The following is a 25,084-nucleotide window of genomic DNA, read 5'->3' on the forward strand; positions in this document are numbered from 1 at the left end:
CAAACTTCACACAGTCAGTCGCCTGAGGTGGGAATTGAACCCGGGTCTCTGGCACTGTGAGGCAGCAGTGCTAACTACTGTGCCACCATGCTGCCCACATCTTTCAGTTTTGCACCACTTTTGCTTTACATATTGGAAGTACATGTTCCTGTCTGCTTCATTCCCAGGTTTGGGTGGTTTTTGGTAAACCTGAGATTTTTCAAGGTTAAGAAAGAAAATCAGTGCTAGAAATCACAATGAAAATCTCTTGTCAGCACTTTGCCAAAAAAAGAGATATCTCTAAGCTCTGGTAATACTTTGTCTTGTCACATAACCATCAGAATTGAACAAACTGATTAGATCTATTCATAAGGCAGATATTTTCATTCAGTCCAATAAACAAATCAAGTGCCATTGTGATTTACGGTGGCATTAAACCTTTGGAAAAGCTACAAAATATGCACTATATGTAAAACAAGTGTAAAGAGGAGAATACAACATATTCCTTCAACAGAATGGATACAAAAAAGCCATGATTGTCTTGACAGTTCATGTTTGCCCTATTGTATTAAATAAGTTACACTGAACAGAACGTTAAACTTAGCAGTGTGAATCTTCATTCAAGTGAACAACTGTCTACTTATTGAACATGAAAACCAAAATATCCACTCAAATCGATTATTTTGTTATATCCAATACAAAAAGCAAAGTATTTAATTTCAGGAAGAAATGAAACTTAAAAATAAAATGGGTTTTTCAAAGTAATCAACGTTGGCGATGGCTGACATTAACGATCCTGTGTCCTGTCAACTATCTGTCTTCGATCTGTTGATTGCCACACTATGAACAATCTTTCTTAACTAAGTCCATTTTCTACTGCCCTCATCTCCTCATTTGCAAAGAGGTGAGACTAGATTTTGATATTGTTGATCCATGCCTTGGATCTCTTTGTGCATACTTTTCAGGTATTGTGCTCAATTTTTCCCGAGCACCACTGCACCCCAACATTTCATGCCCAAAATGAGTGCAATTTCATGATATAACTACTGCAAACAAGTTCCTCTTCGCATAAGCTTCCTCAAGAACCCACTCATTTGTCCAGTTGGTTGCCATACTACATGGAAACAGACTCTTTGGTCTAACCAGTTCATGCCAAACATAATCCTAAACTAAAATGTAAGAAGTGTCGAAGTCCCTTCACTTCAAATATTCATTTGAGATTCAGCAATCTTGTTAATCGTCCAATTTTCAGTTATACTTTTCCAGTATGCAAATCTCTGTTGCAATCAAGATGGTGTGACTATTCTATACTCTTGTAAATGACTTCAAATGCCATGATCATATTAAGTCAAAGCTATGATTCTTAGTAGACTCTGCACCTTGCCAGATGAGTGGTCCAAGATCTACAGTGTTTGTAGGCATATATATTCCTTGGTCTATCAATAAGCCATATGGAGGTTAAAAAAAGACATTCTTCAGCTGTGCCAAGTTTCAGCCTCAGATTCCTTTCTAGCAGTGTGGACTCGATGACTGATATAGATAAATCTGGATTTTCGTTCAGAGAATACAAAACAGAATTCAAAAGAATAAATGGCAAACTGAGTATAATAAAAAATAGTTTGGATTAAGTTGCATTGTCATGCTTTAAAATACAGTGGAAGTCAATTATAATGCAATTTAATATGCCAGAAATTTTAATATAATGCTGGGCTCACATAGCTTTCAAAAGATGTCAATCTTTATCTAAATCTTCATTATACTGGAGAAATAGGAGTAAATCAGGAGTTTAATATACAATGTCGAACAATGTGTCATTCTCACTTGGTTGGACACAAACATCCCTGTTATAACAGACTTTCCACTGAACCAAATTAGATTAGTGAATAATCTGAGACTTCATTATTCATCTCCTGCATTTACATTTTCATAATTTACATAAACATTCAAAAATGTTAGAGGGTATATCACAAGATTCTAACATGCTGAAAGGATGCAAAACATAAAATTCCCTCTAGTCCACTTATTACCAACTTCCAAACACCTCATGCAAACTAATCTTAAACATTACGTGCAGCATACAGAATAGGGCACACTAATGTAACAGTTATTAAACTGAATTAACCTAGGGGTTGAGAGTTCAAACTTTAACTAGGCAAAATTGCATTCAACAAATTATATAAATCTTGTACCAGAAAGTGAGGATAGGAGCTGCTGGATGATCATTAAATGTCCTTCAGGTAAAGGATTCTGCTGCCCCCTATCCGTACTGGTATACACAAGACTCTGCACTTTTAAAAAAAAGTACTTTTGTGCTTTGTCAGAATATTTTCAAAGAAATAAATCTTCCAATGCCACTTAATTTTCTGTGGTTCTGCATGAAGGAAGGATAGACTAGAATAGTGGACGTCTAACAATATCCAAAACAGAAACTGTGAAATAATGCAGACTGTGGTTGTTACCAGGGAACAGGTTTGAGGAAGATTGGAGTGAAACTACTCAGGATCTGTCTGGACTAATTCCTGGTTAAATGTGATGTTTGGGCCTTACTTGTTTTACCTTGAACATGCTGTACCTAACTAAACTACAGGCAGTTCCCATGTTATGAGTGGGTTCTGTCCTGGAGCACATTCTAATCCGATTTGTACACAGGTTAGAACATAATACAGTATAGTATAAAACAGCTGTTCAGAAGTACAAGAAAACGTTCATGTCAGATCTTTAAAATCATTATGGGGTATTATTTGTAAGTACAAGCATTCATAAGGTAGACATCCATAAATCGGGGACCACCTGTATCCCCAAAATTACACACTAACCAGGTATTCATCTTGCCACTGTTTTTCATATGTTGCTGACATAAAATATTTGCTACTTGATAGTAAACCCTGGAAACAATTTATCGCAGGAAGCACTGTTATAAAATGATTTACGAATTCCAGTACAAAGAAGAACATCACATCAAACCATTCCTGAGTTAGGGAGATCCGGGACATAAAAAAGCTAATATTTATACAGCGTTGGCTATTCAGTGAGCTTTGTTTAAAATTAAACCGAAGCCAAATTACATAATGTGAATTCCAAGGATCAAATACCACTCACCCAAAAAAGGAACAAAAAAAAATTAAAGTCAAACTTCTTGCATGCAATTAAAAACACAGCACTCAAAATTAAAAAAAAATACACAGTAACATAACATGCAAGATATTTACCACTGAGTCATGAATCACCTTACCTTGCTGACAGTGGAACCCAATCGACAGCAGAAAATGGCAGTAGAAAGAAGAGGAATATTGATAACTTTCCCTAACAAACTAAATTCAAAATACATTTACCCAATTTAGTTTCCTGGATTTCCACCAAAAGTTAAACCACAACACAGTATTGCTGAAATCCCCACCCAGCTCACTACCCTATCCCTGCAATTCTCATGGCCAATCCACCTAACCTACACCTCCTTGGACACAATGGGCAATTTAGCATGGTCAACCCACCAATTCACTGCAGGTGAGTGGAACCTTTTTTTGAAGAATTATTTTCAAGCATTTTAATTGCAGCAATAATTTTAAGTATGGTAAATTATCATTAAGGTCTTTTTACAGTGTCAATTGCAAGTAAACCGTTTTCACCAATATAATATAGGAATCGTGGATGGTGGAGATCTGAAACAAAAACAGAATTTGCTGGCAAAACTCAACTGGTCTGCCAGCATCTATGGGAAGAAAGCAGAGAAAACATCTCAATTCCAGTGTCTGTCCATCAGCAGAATCATGAGTTCTGACCACCTTGAGTTTCACTGCAATTTCTGTTTTTGTTTCAGGTTTTCACCACTTCCTGGTTTAAAGGACTGTGTCAGATTTTGCTGCAATGAGGCAAGCAATATCTGTCACAAACAAACTCTACCCTCACCCCTTTCCTTTTAACTGCTAATGCTGAAAGTAGGAATTGAAAATAGTGCAGTGACAAAAACAGGGTATTTGGTACCTAGTGATGGGAAAGTCAAAAATGATATGGCCTTAACCAATGAGACTTAAAAGGCTGGAAACTAAATAGTGTGAAGAGGATGAACTGAAGGAAGTGAATTCAATTTCAAATCAGGCACAGAAAGACAATCAGAAGATGGAAAGTAATATAGGCTTGAGAGATAACATAAAACAAAGGAACAAAATAACTTTTTTTGAAAGGGTTTGGCATATTTTTAAATCTCTTAAACCAATTCACAAACTTAAGAAATGAGATTCCACACGTTCAAATTCCTTTCATTGTCAAAACGACTGACAGCCATTAATTTTTATCATATCCTTAACAGCAAAATGTGGTTTCGTAAAGTTACTGGTTTTCACAACGCAACTTGGGCTACAACAAACATTTGTATTTAACAATGTACTCTAGTTGCTCCTTACTGAAGTTGTTGTATGCGATACACAGAAATAATAGTGGTAGACACAGGCATCATTGTTATTTTAACAGCAAATTATCAGAAATGGACTGGATTATTCCAAATTCCATCATTCAAATCATTTGGATTCCATTTTTCAGCATCTTTCTGTCAGCTTCCATTAGTTATTTATTTACCTGATTTCCAATTTTTCAACATTTTCCTCCTCAACTTGAAAATGCGATTTTCTGGTGTAACTGCTATTTCTTGTTACCTGGAATGATTTAATGAACCACATTTGAGATTAATCTAAGTCAATTTTAGTGCTCTCAATCAAGATGTTAGGTACATTCATAGCTGTTAATTCCCTCAACAAAGGAAAAAGAACGTAAGCTGCCTCCTCTTCCACTTACTTCGAAATAGAATGTTTCATCAAACTGTGGGTTGCTGGTTTTCTTCTTTACTTTGGTTCTTTTTTGATCCAACCTAACAAAACAAGTATCATGACATTTTATACAAAACTCTTAATTAGGAATCCATCCTAAAATTAAACTCCCAGGCCGGTACATCTAGATTTAATGAAGTATCCTGATGAGACCCAAGGTTGAAGCTCACTGACCCTATGATGGAAGGCACAGAAGCAAGGAACCAGGCTGCCAAGAAATAGCAGAGAGATGCATTGATTGCTTCATAATCTGTTTCTATTTCCAAGGGCCAGATAGAATCAGATTGGTTGCCTCTCCAAAAGGCCCCTACATCTTTCCAGCCAATTATGCATTTAAGGTCTCATTTGCGCCACACAAATGCCTGACAATGACCATCACCAATAACAGGCACTCTAACCACCACCCCTTGACATTCAATGGTATTACCACCACTGAATCCCCCACTGTCAAAATCCTTGGGGTTACCATTGACCAGAAACTCAACTGGACTCACCACAAACACAGTGGCTACAACAGCAGGTCAGAGACTAGAGATACCACAGAGAGAAGCTCATCTCCTGACATCCCAAAGGGATCATCTACAAGGCACTAGTCAGGAGTGTGATGGAATACTCCCCACTTGCCTGGATGGGTGCAGCTCCAACACCACAAAAAGCTTGACACTATCCAGGACAAAGCAATCTGCTTGATTGGTACCACATCTACAAACATTCAATCTCTCCCCCACTGGTGCTCAGTAGCAGCAGTGTGTACTATCTACAAGATGCACTGTAGAAATTCACCAAAGAGCCTTTGACAGCATCTTCCAACTTCACGACCACTTCCATCTAGAAGGACAAGTGCAGCAGATACTTGTGAACACAACCACCTGCAAGTTCCCCTCCAAGCCACTCACCACCCTGACTTCGAAATATACCACCTTTCCTTCAGTCATTGGGTCAAAATCCTGGAATTCCCTCCCAAACAGCATTGTGGGTCAACCCACAGCAAGTGGACGACAGCGATTCAAGAAGGCAGCTCATCTCCACCTTCTCAAGGGCAAATAGGGATGGGCTATCAATGTTGGCCAGCAAGTTCCACAAATGATTTTTTAAAAAAGCAACGTTTCCTTTAAAGCCCTTCTCCTAGTTCAGGTAAATGCAACTGTGCTGCTCTATGTGTAGACACAACATAATTTATTATTGCAACTTTAGAATATAATTTTAGAATCACTGTACCTAGAAGGGCCGACCAGAGAAACACAGGCATAGGGATCACCACTTTGTCCACTTACAAGAGGAAGTCCTTGGCATTCAATTACCCTGAGTGGGAGGAAAAAAAAGCAAAAAAAATTATGACAGCATTAACTTAGTCTAATTGTCAAATATTTTCAGAACTAAGCATTATTTCTGGAAAAGTTCCTGAAGAGAGGGCAGTTAACAATTGTCAGTATTACTGGAGCATGTCATCTGCACACTACAAAAGAAACTGAAGAGGAGATGATTCTTTTACTAACTGTCTGGCTGCATTTTAAGGAATTTATTTTTTCTCATCTGTTGGTCCATGCTCAAAATGTAAGTGCTGGAACATGCTTGATGTCACATAACCTAATTCTTTTTGTTTTTGTTTGATTATGAGTAGTGCAGTACTACAGTAGAGACAAAAATCTGATCAGCAAGGTTGCAAGAAAAGCAGCCATGATCGTGATGTGCTCAAGGACTTGGACAGCAAAGGGCGAAACAGTTTGAGAAAGGGTAGCAGTATGCAGGGATTCCAAGTGAGACTTTGGAGGTGGTGCATGATATTAGCTGCTTTCAAAATTACAACAACTTGCAATCAGAGCAGTACTCAAAGAAAAATGTCAGAATTGAATTGTATTTTTAGTGTGCATCCTCAACATTGTTTATCCATCTGTCTTAATTAAATCATCAAAAGCAGATCTGCAGGGTTTCTTTTCTTACTTGTTAGGGTAAAACCAGGCATCGTTTCCGCTTGGAGACAAAAGGGCCATAAATGTAAGATAGCGACTTATAAATTGCATAAAAGGCATCGAGATAAACCTCCCTACCCAGAGAAAGGTTTAGAACGTGGACTGCTGGAGTACCTGAGATAAATAACAGATAGATTCAAGGAGAAGCTAGATAAACACAAGGAGAGAAAGGAATTGAAGGTGTCACTGATAGGATGAAAGGAAAAGGTTAGAAGGGGCCTTAAGGGAAGAGCAAACACTCATGAACTTTTTGGGCAATTGGCCTGTTACTGTGCTGTAGCACTTTTAGAACCAATAAGTTTTCAAGTTCTACTGATCAAAAATATCAAGAAATTCAGTCCAATCTTTTATTGGGAATTCAATTTCTTTTTTCAAAACAATAGGCTTCATCTGATACTTAAAGGCCCACTTTGTACTTCCTCTGCCACGTTCCTATCACATCCAGAAATTTAATATTTTTTTTAAAAATTGCACTCTGATGCAATCCCACGGTTGTTCAGTCTCTTAGCTTATGTTGAATCTTTTGTCACTTTGACTGGAACAATACTTTCAAAGTAGATAGGCAGGAGCTGGAAGAACACAGCAAGCCAGGGAGCATCAGGTGGAGAAGTCAATGTTTCAGGTGTAACCCTTCTTCAGGACTGGGGGTGGGTGGGGGCGCGGAAATAAAGGGGGTGGCAGGGGCAGGGTGGTGAACTGGGGATAGATGGTGACGGGTAGAGGGTAAGACCTGGTTGGTCAATGGGAGGAATGAATCCGGTTGGTGGGTGGGAGAAGTGGAAGTGAGGGGCAGGAGCTGTGAAGGGAGTGAGGGGATGGGAAGGGAGATTATTTGAAATTGGAGAACTCATTTTTGAGTCCTCCAGGCTGAAGGCTGCCCAGGCGGAAGATGAGGTGCTGTTCCTCCAATTTACAGTTTAGTTCATTGTGGGTCCAGACCTCCCAGACACCGCCCATTTTAAACCCCCTTTCCACTCCCTTTCCAACATGACCATCCTGGGCTTCCTCCATTGCCACAATGAACCAAACCACAAACTGGAGGAACACAACCTCTTCTTCCGCCTGAGTAGCCTCCAGCTGGAGGACTCAACACTGAGTTCTCTAATTTCAAATAGCCTCCCTTCCCATCCCGACTCACTTCCCAGACCCACCCCCTCCCTTCCACTGCTCCCTGCCACCAACCAGATTCATTCCTCCCATTGACCAACCAGGTCTTACCCCCTACCTGTCACCACCTACCCCCGGTTCACCATCCTGCTTCGCTACCCCTTTTATCTGCAGCTCCCCCCACACCCACCCCCAAGTCCTGAAGAAGGGTTACACTTGAAACATCGGCTTCTCCACCTCTTGATGCTGCCGGGTTTGCTGCGCTCTTTCAGCTGCCTGCCTGTCTATTTTGGATTCCAGCATCTGCAGGTTTTTTTTGTCTTTAACAATACTTTTAACAGCATATTTGAGTAGCAAAGAACAAAGAATATTACAACACAGGAACAGGCCCTTCGGCCCTCCAAACCTGCACTGATCCAGATCCTCAATCTAAACCTGTCACCTATTTCCTAAGGATCTGTGTCCCTCTGCTCCCTGCCCATTCAAGTATCTGTCTAGATGCACCATACCCACCTCTACCCCTTCCACTGGCAATGCCTTCCAGGCATCCCCATCCTCTGCGTGAAGAACTTTCCACCCATATCTCCCCAAAACCTTTCCCCTCTCACTTTGAACTCATGACCCCTAGTAATGGAGTTCCCCACTCTGGGAAAAAGCTTCTTGCTATCCACTCTGTCTGTATCTCTCATGATTTTGCTGACCTCCATCAGGACCCCCCCCCCCCCCCCCCAAACCTCCATCTTTCTAATGAAAATAATCTATCTTGTTACAACTTGGGCTCTTGAATATTCTGTTCCTCCATTAACTGTAAATCACGTCCTTTTCTAACTGAAATGTCTCTCTTTTGTTTTTGATTTTACATAAAGTTAGTTTGCCAATTTTTGAATGGATATAGAATGCTTGCTTAGCTTTCAGACTTTACAAAAAACTGCCTGCACAGTCAGTTTTAAACTTTCAAGTTTCTTATGTTTACAAGGAATACACTACAAAGGAAACAAAGGCTAACAGAATAATAGTGGTCATGTTTATTCTTTAGTAGGTAATTTCTTGATAACTAAAAAGGAGTTGCTCGACAACACTGATTTCATGTTACCTAATATTCTACACAAAGGGCGGTGGATGTTTGGAATGTTCTTCCACAAATAGAAGTGGATGCTAGATGAGTTGAGTTATTAATTTTAAATCTGGGAAAGAAACACTTTAGAGAGGATACTAAATAATATGGGCCAAAGGCTACAGTTAATTTTTAAAATGCAAATTGGGGTTAGGCCACAGATGAGACCTGATCTCATTGAAAGATGGAACAGGCTTGAGGGGCTGAATGGCCTCCCTGTTCCTATTATTTTATTGTTAGCTACAAACTCAGTTCCTCATTGCCAACAGCAATGCTGAAGTGAATTAGCTGGATTGATTAGTGTTAGAACATAGAACATAGAACAATACAGCACAGAACAGGCCCTTCGGCCCACGATGTTGTGCTGAACATCTATCCTAGATTAAGCACCCAGCCATGTAACTATTCAATTGCCGCTTAAAGGTCGCCAATGATTCTGACTCTACCACTGCAACGGGCAGCGCATTCCATGTCCCCACCACTCTCTGGGTAAAGAACCCACCCCTGACATCTCCCTTATACCTCCCACCCTTCACCTTAAATTTATGTCCCCTTGTAATACTCTGTTGTACCCGGGGAAAAAGTTTCTGACTGTCTACTCTATCTATTCCTCTGATCATCTTATAAACCTCTATCAAGTCACCCCTCACCCTTCGCCGTTCCAACGAGAAAAGGCCGAGAACTCTCAACCTGCCCTCGTACGACCTATTCTCCATTCCAGGCAACATCCTGGTAAATCTTCTCTGCACCCTCTCCAAAGCTTCCACATCTTTCCTAAAGTGAGGCGACCAGAACTGCACACAGTACTCCAAATGTGGCCTAACCAAAGTCCTGTACAGCTGCAACATCACTTCACGACTCTTAAATTCAATCCCCCTGCTAATGAATGCTAATACACCATAGGCCTTCTTACAAGCTCTATCCACCTGAGTGGCAACTTTCAGAGATCTATGTACATAGACCCCAAGATCCCTCTGTTCCTCCACCTGACTAAGAACCCTACCGTTAACCCTGTATTCCGCATTCTTATTTATTCTTCCAAAATGGACAACCTCACACTTGGCAGGGTTGAACTCCATCTGCCACTCCTCAGTCCAGCTCTGCATCATATCTAAGTCCCTTTGCAGCCGACAACAGCCCTCCTCACTGTCCACAACTCCACCAATCTTCGTATCATCTGCAAATTTACTGACCCACCCTTCGACTCCCTCATCCAAGTCATTAATAAAAATCTCATTGAAAGATGGAACAGGCTTGAGGGGCTGAATGGCCTCCCTGTTCCTATTATTTCATTGTTAGCTACAAACTCAGTTCCTCATTGCCATTGCTGAAGTGAATTAGCTGGATTGATTAGTGTTGACTGACAGCAAGGCAGTTTCCTTTTCTAAATTACTGTACAATGTTTGATAGTACACAGATATGGTTTGTTTCATCATCATCTTACAATGCCAATAGGTGCTAGAACCACACTTAAAACCTTATTCAGCTCCACCCTGATCAAGATAAAACCCAATGTAACCAAAGTTATCTTTTTTATATAAATACAAAATAAGCCATAAAAAATACTGCAACACACAATTTAGTTAGTTGAAGGTCAGTGCAGAGTACAAATGCTGAAGTCAGTAACAAAATGTTCAAATACACCAAGGTTCACCTCCAGCAAACCAATATATCTATTAATTTCTGATTTCACATGTTTTTTTTTCCAATACCGATAGTCACCTTCTTTATACATAAATCTGGTTACCTGTGCTTTGCCAGTTCACCTAAACAGAACAGGACACAGCTATAAATTTGAAAAATGCTACATAAATACAAGTTTATTTTCCCTTCTTCCCTGTATTTCATTCAATAGTTTCAAAACAGAACACAAGGGGGTGCCATACACATTATATTTTTACAGAGTCAGATAAGGCTGTACTCTTTCTTTGACTCCATAGCCACAACATGTCTTTTTTAAAGCTTTCTCCTCTCACCTTTAAAATATGCCCCCTAATCTTGAAAGCCCCACCCGAGGGAAAATGTACCTGGTATTCACCTTATCTATACTCCTTCACCAGGTTGACACTTCAATTAGTGCCCTATTTTATTTCTAGTCATAAGATGAACACCATTTTCAGTATTTGGCATTAATTTATTGTGGCCCTCGATACATTTTCTTTCACAACTAAACTATTGCTATAAAATGACAGAAAAGGGATTTTTTTTGTGATTTGTTGCTACTCTCAACCACTTATTCAACATGAAAATAACTTGGTCATTTTAATTCTTTGAGATCAATTCATTGTTTAGGTTTAAGCCAATCCCACTCAGAACCATTTATTTACCATGTGCCTTTACATTAATCCCAAACTTTTCTACACTGTTCACTGTTTATTTCTCCTTCTGAGCATTTCAACTTGCACTACACTAGGTGGCAGCATATTGTAACCATTTACTCTTTTTTAAAAAAAACAACACCAGGTTATAGTCCAACAGGTTTAATTGGGAGCGCACTAGCTTTCGGAGCGACACTCCTTCATCAGGTGGTTGTCTGATGAAGGAGCAGCGCTCCAAAAGCTAGTGTGCTTCCAATTAAACTATAACCTGGTGTTGTGATTTTTAACTTTGTACACCCTCGTCCAACACCGGCATCTGCAAACCATTTTCTCTGGGTATGACAGAGTTACTACAGAACCTGGCAGAGCTTCCCAACAAGTGGTTGCAACCCAAGTTTTTTTTGTGTGTTGGGGGAAGGAGGGGCAATACTCTGCTGAAAGTTTGGATTAATGAATTCTGAAGCTATCATGGGGTCTTTCTGAGTACTACCTGCTGCAAGGCTCCTTTAAATTCTTGATTTGGTCTCATCAAGGTTGTTCTGCAAGGTTATACTTACAGAATTACATTGTACTTTGTTCAAAAACTGCATGAATGCATGTAAGATTCTGTAAATCCAGTTTTTAGATAAGAATCAGTCTGACCATTGGGACACAGACAGCCTCACACAGGGTAGCTCACACCTTCAATGCAATAGCTGGGCTGACATGACACCAATTGTTAAAGTTCACTTGAGAATATAACTTTTAAATGTTCTGTAATTTACACAAGAACTGAAACCAACATGTTCATTCTAAAAGATGAGAGACTTAAACAATCCAGGTCTTTTTCAATATATAATTTCAGTTACATCACACTGTAAACCTTTGCTATAAATTGTGTTCTGCAATCTTATACTCCACAACCATCTGATGAGGGAGCAGTGCTCAGAAAGCTAGTGCTTCCAAATAAACCTGTTGGACTATAACCTGGTGTTGTGTGATTTGTACCTTAAGTTACTGAATTTAAAAAAAATTGTGGCCACAGCCTAAATGCTGATGTGTTTTGCAAAATCTCATAGAAAAATACATGCTTTTCACTTAAAACTCCTATTGATTAAACAGCGCCCTGAATACACTCAGCATGTTGTCAAGTCTCTCAGCATTCTCCCTCCTCCCCATTCCTACTCATTCTGAAACATAGGCGGAAATTGCTGGATAAATGCAGCAGGTCTGGAAGCATCTGTGGAGAGAAAGCAGAGTTAACATTTTGAGTCCAAATTCAAGTCTGCTTTCTCTCCACAGATGCTGCAGAGTTTCTCCAGCAATTTCGGTTTTTGTTTCAGATTTCCACCACCCGTAGTTCTTCCTTTAATATCCTCCAATTCTGTTTTCTCTCGCATGGACCTCTGGTAACAATGTATAGCAACGGCTTCCAACACCAGAAGTCAATGTTGGGATAATTGGTGGGCATGTACCCTTGGAGAGGGTTGCGCTGCTAAGGAGGAACTTTGTTTGCTTTCCAACTAACAATCCCTCACTGCACTGCCCATTCCAGTGCCACAGGCTTCCTACCGAGTCACCATGACAATCCCCACTGCCAAGGGTCTACTACCCCTTACCCAGAGGGGTCTGGGATAACAAATCGTCAACTGCAAAGTGGAGTCACAAATGGCTTTGGAAAGAATTGACTGGCCTTTTACACCCACTTGCCCGGATCACACTTTATATCTAGAACCCTTCAGTATTGACTAGAGACTATTCTTTTTCAATGTTGTCCAATTTAGCATTAATGCCGAGTCACACGTAACAACAGGAACACTACTTTAACCACATGCACTAACTTTAGGAAATAAACTGCCTTACACATTATAGGTAAATATATTCCATTTGGATAGTTATTAAATACTAATCACTATGCTGCAACTATGGATGTTCATCAAAAAAACATTCTCACACAATTCAATACAGCAATGAAAGTATAAAAAAGTTGAATAAGACAAATAGGATATGCCAATTCACAATGAATTAGAAGAGTTGAGTGCACCCATTGGACATTTTTTAAATTTATTAATCAGAACTGCAATTCTGGATTCTCAATGTGTGGCAAGTGGTCAAAAGTGAAACACTATAAATTGCAGGGGGCAGGGAGGGAAAAATACTGGACAAAACAAAACAAATGAACCTCGGATGCTGGAGATCTGAAACAAAAACACAAAGTGCTGGAAAAGTTCAGCACCGCCTGGCAGCATCTGTGGTCAGAAGTCAGTTAATATTTTGGGCCCAGTGACCCTTCTCCAGTACAAAAGCTGGAAGTCAGCACGGAATTGCAGCTGACAACTGTCATGGGTAACTAAAGTTTTGGGAGGTAGGAGAGAAACAGTCAGATTGAAAACAGAAAATACAGAGAATACTCAGCAGATCAGGTATTTGTCAAGACAGAACAGAGTTGATATTTCAGATCAAGAAACGTTCATCAGAAAATGCTGGAGAAGTAATAGATTTTGTTTCCTTCACTTGCATGCCAATTTTTTTGCCTCTATTTTCAGATGGCAGTACACTTTCTCTCGGTATAAATACTTTGTTTCTTTCCTTATCTCATCATTGTTCTCTCTGGCCCTGTAAGGCTGATTAATTTATCAATGACTCAAATAAATGAACAGTGTTATATGTGAAAGACCACACTTAATTAGGTATAATAAATTATTGAAGCTTCAGCAGTAAATTGGCAAGTGGCATTGATAAATCAATAAACTGTGACAAGTGTGGTTCAAAATGGGAATGTGTACGGTCAGGAAATGAGTAATATCAGAACTTTTTGTAAAGGACAAGCCAGGACCAGAGAGATTTAAGAGCCAGGTACAGAAATCACCAAAGACTGTGAGGCAGATACAAAGTGTAACCAAACAAGCTAATGCAATATTGGCCTATATCTCAAGGGGACTAAAAGTTAACGAGTCAGTTTCTGCTCATTGCAATGCTGAAAGGATATGTTGGACTTGGAACAGGTGCAGTGTAAATACATAAAAATCATATTATAACTAAACAGTTGACATTATCAGGACTACATTTACATATCTTACAACATAGGGAGGAAGTACTCCACTACTGCCTCTGGTAGCTCATTCCATACACGCACCACCCTCTGCGTGAAAAAGTTGTCCCTTAAGGTCCCTTTTGAATCTTTCACCTCTCACCCTAAACCCATAGCCTCTTGTGCTGGACTGCCCAATTCCAGGGAAGCGACCTTGTCTATTTACTCTATCCATGCCCCTCATGATTTTATAAACCTCTAGAAAGTCACCCAATCTCTGACGTTCTGCAGAAAATAGCTCCAGCCTATTCAGCTCAAACGCTCCAGTCCCAGCAACTTCCCTGTAAATCTTTATGGATAAAATAAGCAATGCCATGTTGTAGACGTATATTTAAGATGCAACTGAAAAAAATAAGTTTGCCTTCAGATTTACAAAGCTAAACATGAGCTTGGCAGCAAAGGAGAGATGGCACCGATGGAAGTGTACTCAGACGGCCACAAAGGAAAGAGAATATAGTTGGTATATGGTAAAACATAATTGAGACAGGAATCATGTCTGCTCCTTTGTAAGTACAAAGACCAACCAGCTACTGAAACTGTATTGAAAATAGGTCACACAGATATAGCTTTGTTTTGGCTGTATCTCTATTTTTCTAGCAAGCTCTCTAAAGTAAGCAGAGTGGATTTTGCAGCCGCTCCTGGGATTGCAGGCTGAAAGATATATTATTGAAGTTATTACAGTCATTACAGTTTATTAATGTTTTTATTCATTTTGTTCTATGAACATTCAAAAGATCAAACAAAAAAAAATTATCTTTGGGATGGCATGGTGGCTTAGGGTTAGCACTGCTGCCTCAGCACCTGGGACCCTGGTTCGATTCCAGCCTCAGGTGACTGTCCGTGTGGAGTTTGCACATTCTTCCCATGTCTGCGTGGGTTTTTTCTGGGTGCTCCAGTTTTCTCCCACAATCCAAAGATGTGCAGGTGAGGTGAATTGGCCATGCTAAATTATTTCTAGCACCTAATGTGTAGATTAGGTGCATTAGTCAGGGCTAAAATATATAATAGGGTAGGGGAATGGGTCGGTGTGGACTTGTTGGGCTGAAGGGCCCGTTTCCAGACTGTAGGGATTCTGTTCCATTCTATTCTATTCAAAACCAACTTTTGTTTTTAAATCAGCTTTGCAGAGTCAATATAGTGAACAGCTTAGATGTTTTTTAACATTCTAAATTTAGAAGTTTAGAAGTCTGTGTTTTAGAAGTTCTCTTTTTCCATTGTAAAGTGTGTTTTTTTGAAAACCACACAGTTTTTTTTAAAATGAGTTGTGTTTGCGTTCCAGAGAGTCTACACATGGTCAACGCTGGAGAAGAATTTTTTTGAGAAATTTACTGAAGAGTAGTCTTTTTTTATTCAGCTAAGTGGTTGAATAGCTTTAAGTTTTATATGTTTGAGGTATATATATTTTTATTTTTTCTGTAGGTAATGAAGCTATAGCTTATTTTATATATTAGGTGTTATTGAAACTTTTTTTTAGCCTTAGTATTATTAAGGGCATATGTGAAGTACAGAGTGAGATGGCTAGTAGATTTAGAAAAGTTATTACTCTGCAGAGTCAGTCAGATAGTTGGGTGACTGTCAGGAAAGGTAAGACGATAGTTCAAAAGTCTCTGATGGCTATTCCTCCATCAAATAGATATTCAGTTTTGAAAGTGGAGGAAGAGATAGTCTCTCAGAGGAAAATGGAGGGGCAATCTGTTATTGGACTCTTGGAATGATTCTTATGTTAAGCAGTGTTTGACAAGGTTTAATAGAATTATTGTTATCAGGGACTCTTCTATCAGGGGCACAAGACAGGAGATTCTGTAGCAATGGAGTGTAAACTTCAGATATTGTTGCTTTTAAGGACATCTCTAAATATTTTGAGAATATTGCTCAAGGTGGAATAGAGAAGCCAGTAATTACTGGACACATTCATGGGAATGACACATTTAGGGAAAAGATTAAAGCAGGACAGGGTGAATCTAAGAGGTTAGGTAGAAGCTTAAAAAAAAAACAACCCCGAAGTAGTAATCTCTGGTTTATTCCCAATGTCAAACTCAGACACGGGAAGGACTAAAAGGTTAAAGGAGATAAATAAGTGGCTGAAGAACTGGTGTATTGTTCAGGGATTCAGGTTTTTGGAAAATTGGACTTATCTTTTGAGTTAGAAAGGAAGTATTCAAAAAGGACGTGTCTAACCTAAACTGGCAAAGGACCAATATCCTGGCAGGGGGATTTGCTCGAAAAATGTGGTGCTAGAAAATTACAGCCGATCAGGCAGCATCCAAGAAGCAGGAGAGTCGACGTTAAGCATAAGCTTTTCATCAGGAGTTTCTACTCGAAACGTTGACTCTCCTTCTCCTTTGATGCCGCCTGACCAGCTGTGCTTTTGGTCAGTGCAACATCGAGGGCTGAAGAGCCTGTACTGTGCTGTGAAGGTCTATGTTCTATGACTCGGATCTCTAGCATCTCACTTTCTCTTAGGGAGATTTGCTCATTCCATTGAGGGAGATTTTATACTGATAGAGAGGAGGAGTGGAGGAATTCTAAGTAGCAGTGTAAACAGAAGGATTGATGGGGAAATTTCTGAATGTGAGGACAGCATTTCAATTCGAAAATAAAGACAAGAGATAGTTAGAGTTCAGAGTACTCTGAAGAACAAAATTGCAATGATTTGAACGTGAAGGGTTGTACAGGCAAGGTTGATGAACTCAGGGCATGTTTAACAACATGGGATTAGGATGTCATAGATAATACAAACTTGGCTGAGAGACAGACAAGACTGGCAGCTCAATGTTCTTAGTTTTAGATGGTATAGGAAGGATAGAAAAGAAAGCAAAGTGGGGGTGGGTCCTGGTGTTTTTGATTTCAGAACACATTACACCTGCAACGAGGGAAGATATTTCTGATAAATCAGCCAGCGAAAATATATGTTTGGAAAGTACAAATAAGGAAAGAAAAGATCACTGATAGGATTGTATTATAGGTGACTGAAGTAAAAGTAGGGGAACACTTAAGTTCTAGCGATAATTCTATTAATTGCAAAAGGATCATGGAAAAGGATAAACTTTCCATAAAAGTTAAAGATTTTAATTAGAGCGAGGTAAATTTTAATAGCATGAGACAAGAACTTTCAAAAGTTGATTGGAGTGGACTCTCTGGAGGTAAAAGGACATCTGACAAGTGGGAGCTGTTCAAGAGTGTGATGACAAGAGTTCAGAGGCATTTTGTTCTTGTTAGAGTAAAGTGTAAGGCTGGAAAGATTAAGGAATAATGGATCAATAAAGATAAAGAGGCTCTGGTCAAGAATAAAAGAGAATCTTATTTTAGATAAAGACAACTTGGTTTAACTGAATCAACCTCCATTCCCGGCACCTTCTCCTGCAACCGCAAGAAATGCAAAATTTGTGCCCACACCTCCCCCCTTACTTCCCTCCAACGCCCCAAGGGATCCTTCCATATCCGCCACAAATTCACCTGCACCTCCACACACATCATTTACTGCATCCGCTGCACCTGATGTGGCCTCCTCTACATTGGGGAGACAGGCCGCCTACTTGCGGAACATTTCAAAGAACACCTCTGGGACACCCGGACCAACCAACCCAACCACCCCGTGGCTCAACACTTCAACTCCCCCTCCCACTCCACCAAGGTCCTTGGACTCCTCCATCGCCAGACCATAGCAACACGACGGCTGGAGGAAGAGCACCTCATCTTCCGCCTAGGAACCCTCCAACCACAAGGGATGAACTCCGATTTCTCCAGTTTCCTCATTTCCCCTCCCCCCACCTTGTCTCAGTCGGTTCCCTCAACTCAGCACCGCCCTCCTAACCTGCAATCCTCTTCCTGACCTCTCCGCCCCCACCCCATTCCGGTCTATCACCCTCACCTTGACCTCCTTCCAGCTATCGCATTTCCAATGCCCCTCCCCCAAGTCCCTCCTCCCTACCTTTTATCTCAGCCTGCTGGACACACTTTCCTCATTTCTGAAGAAGGGCTCATGCCTGAAACTTTGACTCTCCTGCTCCTTGGATACTGCCTGACCTGCTGTGCTTTTCCAGCAACAAATTTTCAACTGAATCTCAATAAATATAAAGAGTGCAGGGGCATTTTTAAAAGAGAAATCATGACGGCAAAGAGGGCATAAGAGATAGCATTGGCAGATAAGGTTAAGGATAATCCAAAGAGATTCTACAAATACATTAAAAGCAAGAAGTTCACTAGAGGGCATAGGGCCTCTTAAAGATCAAGGAGGTAATTTTTGTGTTGAACCCCAGGACACGGGAGAGATATAAATGAAACTTTTGTGTTGGTTTTTTGGTGTGGAGAAAGAAATGGAGTTTAGAGAATGCAGAGAAATAAACTTTGCTGTTTTAAGAACAGTTCACATTACAGAAAAGGTAGCTTTTAGGAGAATATAAAAGCTGGATAAATCTCCAGGACCTGATCTAATGTATCCCAGAATATTGTGAGATGTGAGAAAGGAAATTAAGAGACTGCTTGCAAAAATATTCAGAACATATAAGAACATAAGAACTAGGAGCAGGAGTAGGCCGTCTGGCCCCTTGAACCTGCTCCGCCATTCAATAGGATCATGGCTGATCTTTTTGTGGCCTCAACTCCACTTACCACCCTCTCACTATAACACGTAATTCCTTTACTATTGAAAATATTATCTATCGTAGCTTTAAAAGCATTTACTGAGAAAGCCTCAACTACTTCACTGGACAGGGAATTCCATAGTTTCAAAATTCCCTTCTCAATTCAGTCCTAAATCTGCTCCCCCTAATTTTGAGGCAATGCCCTCCTGTCCTAGTTTCACCTGCCAGTGGAAACATACTCTCTACTTCAATATTAGCTAGCTCCTTCATAATTTTATATAAGATCCCCCCTCATTCTTCTAAATTCCAATGAATATATTCCCACTCTACAGCATCATCTATAGTAATGGGTGAAGTGCCTGATGACTGGAGGGTGACTAATAGAGTCATAGAGATGTAAAACACAAACAGACCCTTCGGTCCAACTCGTCCATGCTGACTAGATATCCGAAATTAATCTAGTCCTGTTTGCCAGCACTTGGTCCATAAACCCCTCTTATTCAGATAGCCATCCAGATGCCTTTTAAATGCTGTAATTGTACCAGCCTCCACCACTTCCTCTGGCAGCTCATTCCATACACGCACCAGTCTCTGAAAAAGTTGCCCATCAAGTCCTCTTTATATCTTTACCCTCTCACCCTAAACCTAAACCCTCTAGTTCTGGATTCTCCCACCCCAGGGATACCTATCCATGCCCTTCATGATTTTGTAAACCTCTAAGGTCACCCCTCAGCCTCCAACGCTCCAGGGAAAACAGCCCTATCCTATTCAGCCGCTCCCTGTAGCTCAAATCCTCCAACCTTGGCAACATCCTTGTAAATTATTTCTCAACCTTTCAAGTTTCACAACATTCTTCCAAATGGAAGGAGACCAGAACTGCACGCAAACATGGCCTAACGAATGTCCTGTACAGCTGCAACATGACCTCCCAACTCCTGTACTCAATACTCTGACCAAGGAAAGCATACCAAACGCCGCCTTCACTATCCTATCTACCTGCGATTCTACTTTCAAGGAGCTATGAATTTGCATTCAAAACTCTTATTGTTCAGCAACACTCCCTAGGACCTTACCATTAAGTGTATAAGTCCTGCTAAGATTTGCTTCCCCTAATTGCAGCACCTCGCATTTATCTGAATTAAACTCCATCTGCCATTCCTCGGCCCATTGGCCCATCTGATCAAGATCCCGTTGTAATCTGAAGTAACCTTCTTCACTGTCCACTCCAATTTTGGTGTCATCTGCAAATTTACTAACTATACCTCCTACGTTCACATCAAAATCATTTATATAAATGACGAAAAGTAGAGAACCAACACCAATCCTTGTGGCACTCCACTGGTCACAAGTCTCCAGTATGAAAAGCAATCTGAAGGGCTTTTGCCCAAAATGTTGATTTTCCTGCTCCTTGGATGCTGCCTGATCTGCTATGGTTTACCAGCGCTAACTTTTCAATCGACTCTCCAGCATCTGCATCCACGCCTTCTCCTAGGAGTTGGGAAGACACATTGAGGTTGTACAGGACATTAGGTGAGGCCTGTTCTAGAATACTATGGCCAGTTCCGGTCACCCTATTATAGGAAGGATATTATTAAGTAGGTGAGGGTTCAGAAGAGATTTGCTGCAAATGTGTTGCTGGTCAAAGCACAGCAGGTTAGGCAGCATCTCAGGAATAGAGAATTCGACGTTTCGAGCATAAGCCCTTCATCAGGAAGTATTCCTGATGAAGGGCTTATGCTCGAAACGTCGAATTCTCTATTCCTGAGATGCTGCCTAACCTGCTGTGCTTTGACCAGCAACACATTTGCAGCTGTGATCTCCAGCATCTGCAGACCTCATTTTTTACTTTTCAGAAGAGATTTACCAGGATGTTGCTAGGTATGGAAGGTTTGAGTTATAAAGAAAGGCTGGGACTTTTTTTCCACTGGAGCATAGAAGATTCCAAATAAAGACATTAGCATTTAAGACATAGGAGAAGAAATTAGGCCATTCGGCCGATTGAATATGCTCTGCCATTCAATTATGATTGATAGGTTTTCAACCCCATTTTCCCGCTTTCTCCCCATAACCTTTGATCCCGTTGGCAACCAAGAACTTCTCTACTTCTTCATCAGGAATGAGGCTTGTGAGCCAGGGGGCTGAGAGCTAAATGGGAGGGGGTGAGGTATCCCAAAACATCGATTCTCCTGCTCCTTAGATGCTGCCAGACCTGCTGTGCTTTTCCTGTAACACACACTTGACTCTGATCTCCAGCATCTGCAGTCCTCACTTTCGACTCATTTACCTCTGTTTTAAATATCTGGCCTCCACAGCATTCTGTAGCAATTAATTCCACAGATTCACCACTCTGTGAATCTCCTTATCTCCATTCTAAAGGATCTTCCTTCACTCTAAGGCTGTGCCCTTGGGTCCTCATCTCTCCTGCCAATGGAAATATCTTTCCAACATCCACTTCGTCCGGCATTCTGTAAGTTTCAATCAAATTCCCCCTCATCTTTCTAAACTCCGAGTAAAGTCCCAAAGTCCTCAAACATTCCTGATATGTTAAGCCTTTCATTCCTGGAGTCATTCTCGTGAATCTCCTCTGGACCCAATGCAGGATGGGAGTTATAGAAGTTTATAAAATAATGAGGTACAGATAGAGTTCATGGTAGTTGTCTTTTCCAGAGGATGGGGGATTCCCATACTTGGGAGCACATTTTTAAAGTGAGAGGAGAAAGCTTAAAAAGAAGCATAAGAGGCAATTTGCTTTTTTACACTGGGTGATTCATAGGTGGAATGAACTTCTTGAGAAAGTGATTGATGTGGGTACAATTAAATGTTTCAAAGACATTTTACTAGATACAGGAGTAGGAAAGGTTTGGAAGGATATGGGCTAGGAGCAAGCAGGTGGAACTAGTTTAGTTTGGGGTATGTTTGGTATGGATTGATTGAACCAAAGGGTCTGTTTCTGTGCTGTATGATTAATGGTAAGGCCTAATAACCTTCATTGCTCAGATCTTTTGAGTATAGGAGTTGGAACATCATGCTGAGGTTGTACAGGATGTTAGTCAGGTATTTTCTTGGGTACTGTGTACAGTTCTGGTCATCCTGCTATAGGAAGTCTATTATTAAATTGGAGAGGGTTCAGAGAAGGTTTACCAGGCTGTTGCTATGAATGGAGGGTTCAAGTTATAAAAACAGACTGGGACCTTTTTCACTGGAGCATAGGAAGTTGAGCAATCACTCTATAGAGGTTTATAAAATCATGAGGGTCATTGATAATGTGAATTACAAAGACCTTTTCCCTAGGGTGGGGGAGTTCAAAACGAGGGGGCATATTTTTCAGGTGAGAGGAGAAAGATTGAAAATCAACACAAGGGACTACTTACCTTTTAAAAAAAAGAGATCATTCTACACGAGAACTGAACTGTCAGAGAAAATTGTGGATGCAGGTACAGTTCCAACATTTAAAAGACATTTGGATAAGTTCATCAATAGGAAAGGTTTGGAGGGCTATGGGCAAAACACAAGTGGGACCATTTTAGTTTGGGAAACTTGGTCAGTATGGACTAGTTGGACCGAATGGTCTGTTTCTGTGCTCTATGACTCACTTGGTCTTTTTAACTAACTAAAGAGATGAGAGAGAAAAGCCCAGCATATTTTTTCCATTAATCATCCCTTCCTGTTTGTAGAAACTGTTTAGCCTTCACCCTACAGTTCACTGAAACAATTTTGAGCACCACAAAGGGTCTGATGCCATCGCATCAGCAGTTTAAATATTGAATGTTAACACAATGCTGTGTGTAAGTTTTAGGTGGTTAGATGAAAATAAGCAATGACAATTGGATTAAAGGATGCTGTGAGAGAAATAGACATAGGACTAGCAGAATGTATCTAATGTAAATAACCAAATGTAGATAAATGTACTATTATCCGAACATAACTGATGCAACTTATTTCAGAAAGGAAATTGATCATAAGGTTAGATCGGAAGGATATTACAGTATTGCATGCGTGATTGTGGTGACCAGCTCCTGCTGATTCTGTCAATGAAATTTGCAAACAACCCAATAGCTTCTGCTTCTCTCTCAACAAACATTTTTTTTTAAATGCACACGCAATATAATGAATAAATGAGTGAGAAAAACACCAATGAAGCCCATTTCTTGCTCCCATCAATGTTTGTTCAGACTACACTGTGATGTGAAATGAAAACCACTGTGGTCAAAAATGGGGCACGATTTCCTGCTGTGCTGAAGCAACTCACTGCATCATATCCTCTACCAACCACAAACATTACTTGAATGAAAACAAAAATTATATCTTCAAATAACATTTTAATAATAATGGGATAGGTTATAAGATTGAAAAATCTACCCTGAATTGATTTGTCACAATCTTGACCAAATTTGTGAAGCAACAATGGATCAGCTTTTAAAATAAAGCAGCTAGACATGACACCCCTGCAATGGATCAACGCCCTCAAGAAACAGATTTGATAGCATCACAGCTTTTTGCTGCATTATACTGTCAATCACAGAGTTTACTGTCAGTTCTGGTGAATAACCAAATGCACAGTGCACTCCTGAAATATCGTTGCACTTGTGTGCGTGACTCCACCATTTCAAGAGGCAACTGGAAGGACATAAAGCACTCCATTTGTAGTTGTTCAAATGTCACAGGAATAAGGTGAAGTATAACAAAACTGCAGAGGAAGCCCATATTCTCAATGAACAATAAAACAGCCTTACTTTGTGCACATTATACCTACTTCAGTTTAATGTGGAAGAATAAAATCAATAAGTAGGAGTATGCTTAAGAACTTTTGTACACAGTGACAATCAAAGTAATTTATAGGCAATATTAGATTAGATGGTAAGGATCACACCTCAGGAATGCAGTTAGGATCACAACAGCTACTCCTCCAGAGTATTAAAGTCAAATAAAGAACAAACAAGGCAGACAATAAATGGCAGGAAGCTCAAATTACCAAATGAGTAAAGTGACAATTTCAAAATTTATTGTTAAGTGAAGCACTAAGTCACCCTCATAAATTACCCCTTTCCCATTTTCATTCCCCAGCTCAAGAACGCATCACTGCTTGTAGTGGCCATGATTCCATAGGTATCAACAGCCCAGCAGATATCCTTCTGAAGTAACCATTCTTTCACCATGCATTGAAGCACAACCACAACTGATGAGTCACAAACATCCTAATCACCAGATAGTACATGAAAGTAGTAGATGTACTCTGGGGTTTCATGCAGAATTATGCAAAGTTAAAGAGACATTAAAGCCAAAACAACAAAAATCATATCCTTTAACAAACACAAACAATACTTGAATGAAAACAAAATCTACACCTTTAGATTAACAACCGGAAAGTCTGGAATGGAGTTAGAATTTAGAAGACTGTAATGCAACTAAAGGTTAATGAACAACATGCAACAGCCTACAGTTGAAAGGGCTGTATAAGTGGTGCCATCAGACTTAATTGATCTTGCTCTAAAGATGAGTGCAAATCCACCTTTTCAATCGCAAAAACATTCGCGCTAAATGTGCTCACATTGATGTGTAATGAAATATTTGCTTTGAAGTATTTGCTTCACTGCCTACTTGAAGTGATCTGACAAACGGTCATCATATTGCTGTCATCCTTGCGATTACAGACCCTCAGTTTTATTCTTTATTCTAAAACCAAGATAAGACTGCCAAGGTCAAATCACAAACAATTTCAATAACTTAAGACAATTTACCTGTGGATACATTCCAAATTTGATACTATTAGACACAAAGGCTGATAATTTCTTTGAAACTTTAAATGAAGCAAATTTAAGATCGACAAATCATTTCATTATCCTTATTGCATACTTCAGCCACAAAATACTAGCTATCCCTCAGCAAAGATTGAGAGACTTCCTGTAAGGATATATCTTTATAGCAAAGTTCTCACAAAATGCATCAGAACTTGATCAGGCAAGTTTAGTGACACAAAAGAAAACTGTCCATGAAAAGGCAAAAACCGATCAGGGATCATCAACATGGCTGTGTGTGTGGAAATCATGTTTCAGTAACTCGACTGTTTTTTTTAAAAGAAGTGACAAAGATGATTGATAAAGGCAGAGTGGGAGACATTAGTCT

The 25,084-nt window shown here is 40.0% G+C and overlaps 1 protein-coding gene across 1 annotated transcript in view; it reads right to left on the minus strand.

Moving 5' to 3' along the window:
- The window catches only part of rasa2 (RAS p21 protein activator 2), a 192,470-nt gene that overhangs the window by 52,685 nt on the left and 114,701 nt on the right, over positions 1 to 25,084 (minus strand). Inside the window, exons 6-8 of the mRNA XM_060834481.1 lie at positions 6,018 to 6,101; positions 4,768 to 4,840; positions 4,552 to 4,628 (exon numbers count right to left, since the gene is read on the minus strand). Coding sequence (XP_060690464.1) covers positions 4,552 to 4,628; positions 4,768 to 4,840; positions 6,018 to 6,101 — 234 coding nt within the window. The remainder of the gene's footprint in view (positions 1 to 4,551; positions 4,629 to 4,767; positions 4,841 to 6,017; positions 6,102 to 25,084) is intronic.

The sequence above is a fragment of the Hemiscyllium ocellatum genome, chromosome 13, assembly GCF_020745735.1.
Source record: "Hemiscyllium ocellatum isolate sHemOce1 chromosome 13, sHemOce1.pat.X.cur, whole genome shotgun sequence".
Lineage (NCBI taxonomy): Eukaryota > Metazoa > Chordata > Chondrichthyes > Orectolobiformes > Hemiscylliidae > Hemiscyllium > Hemiscyllium ocellatum.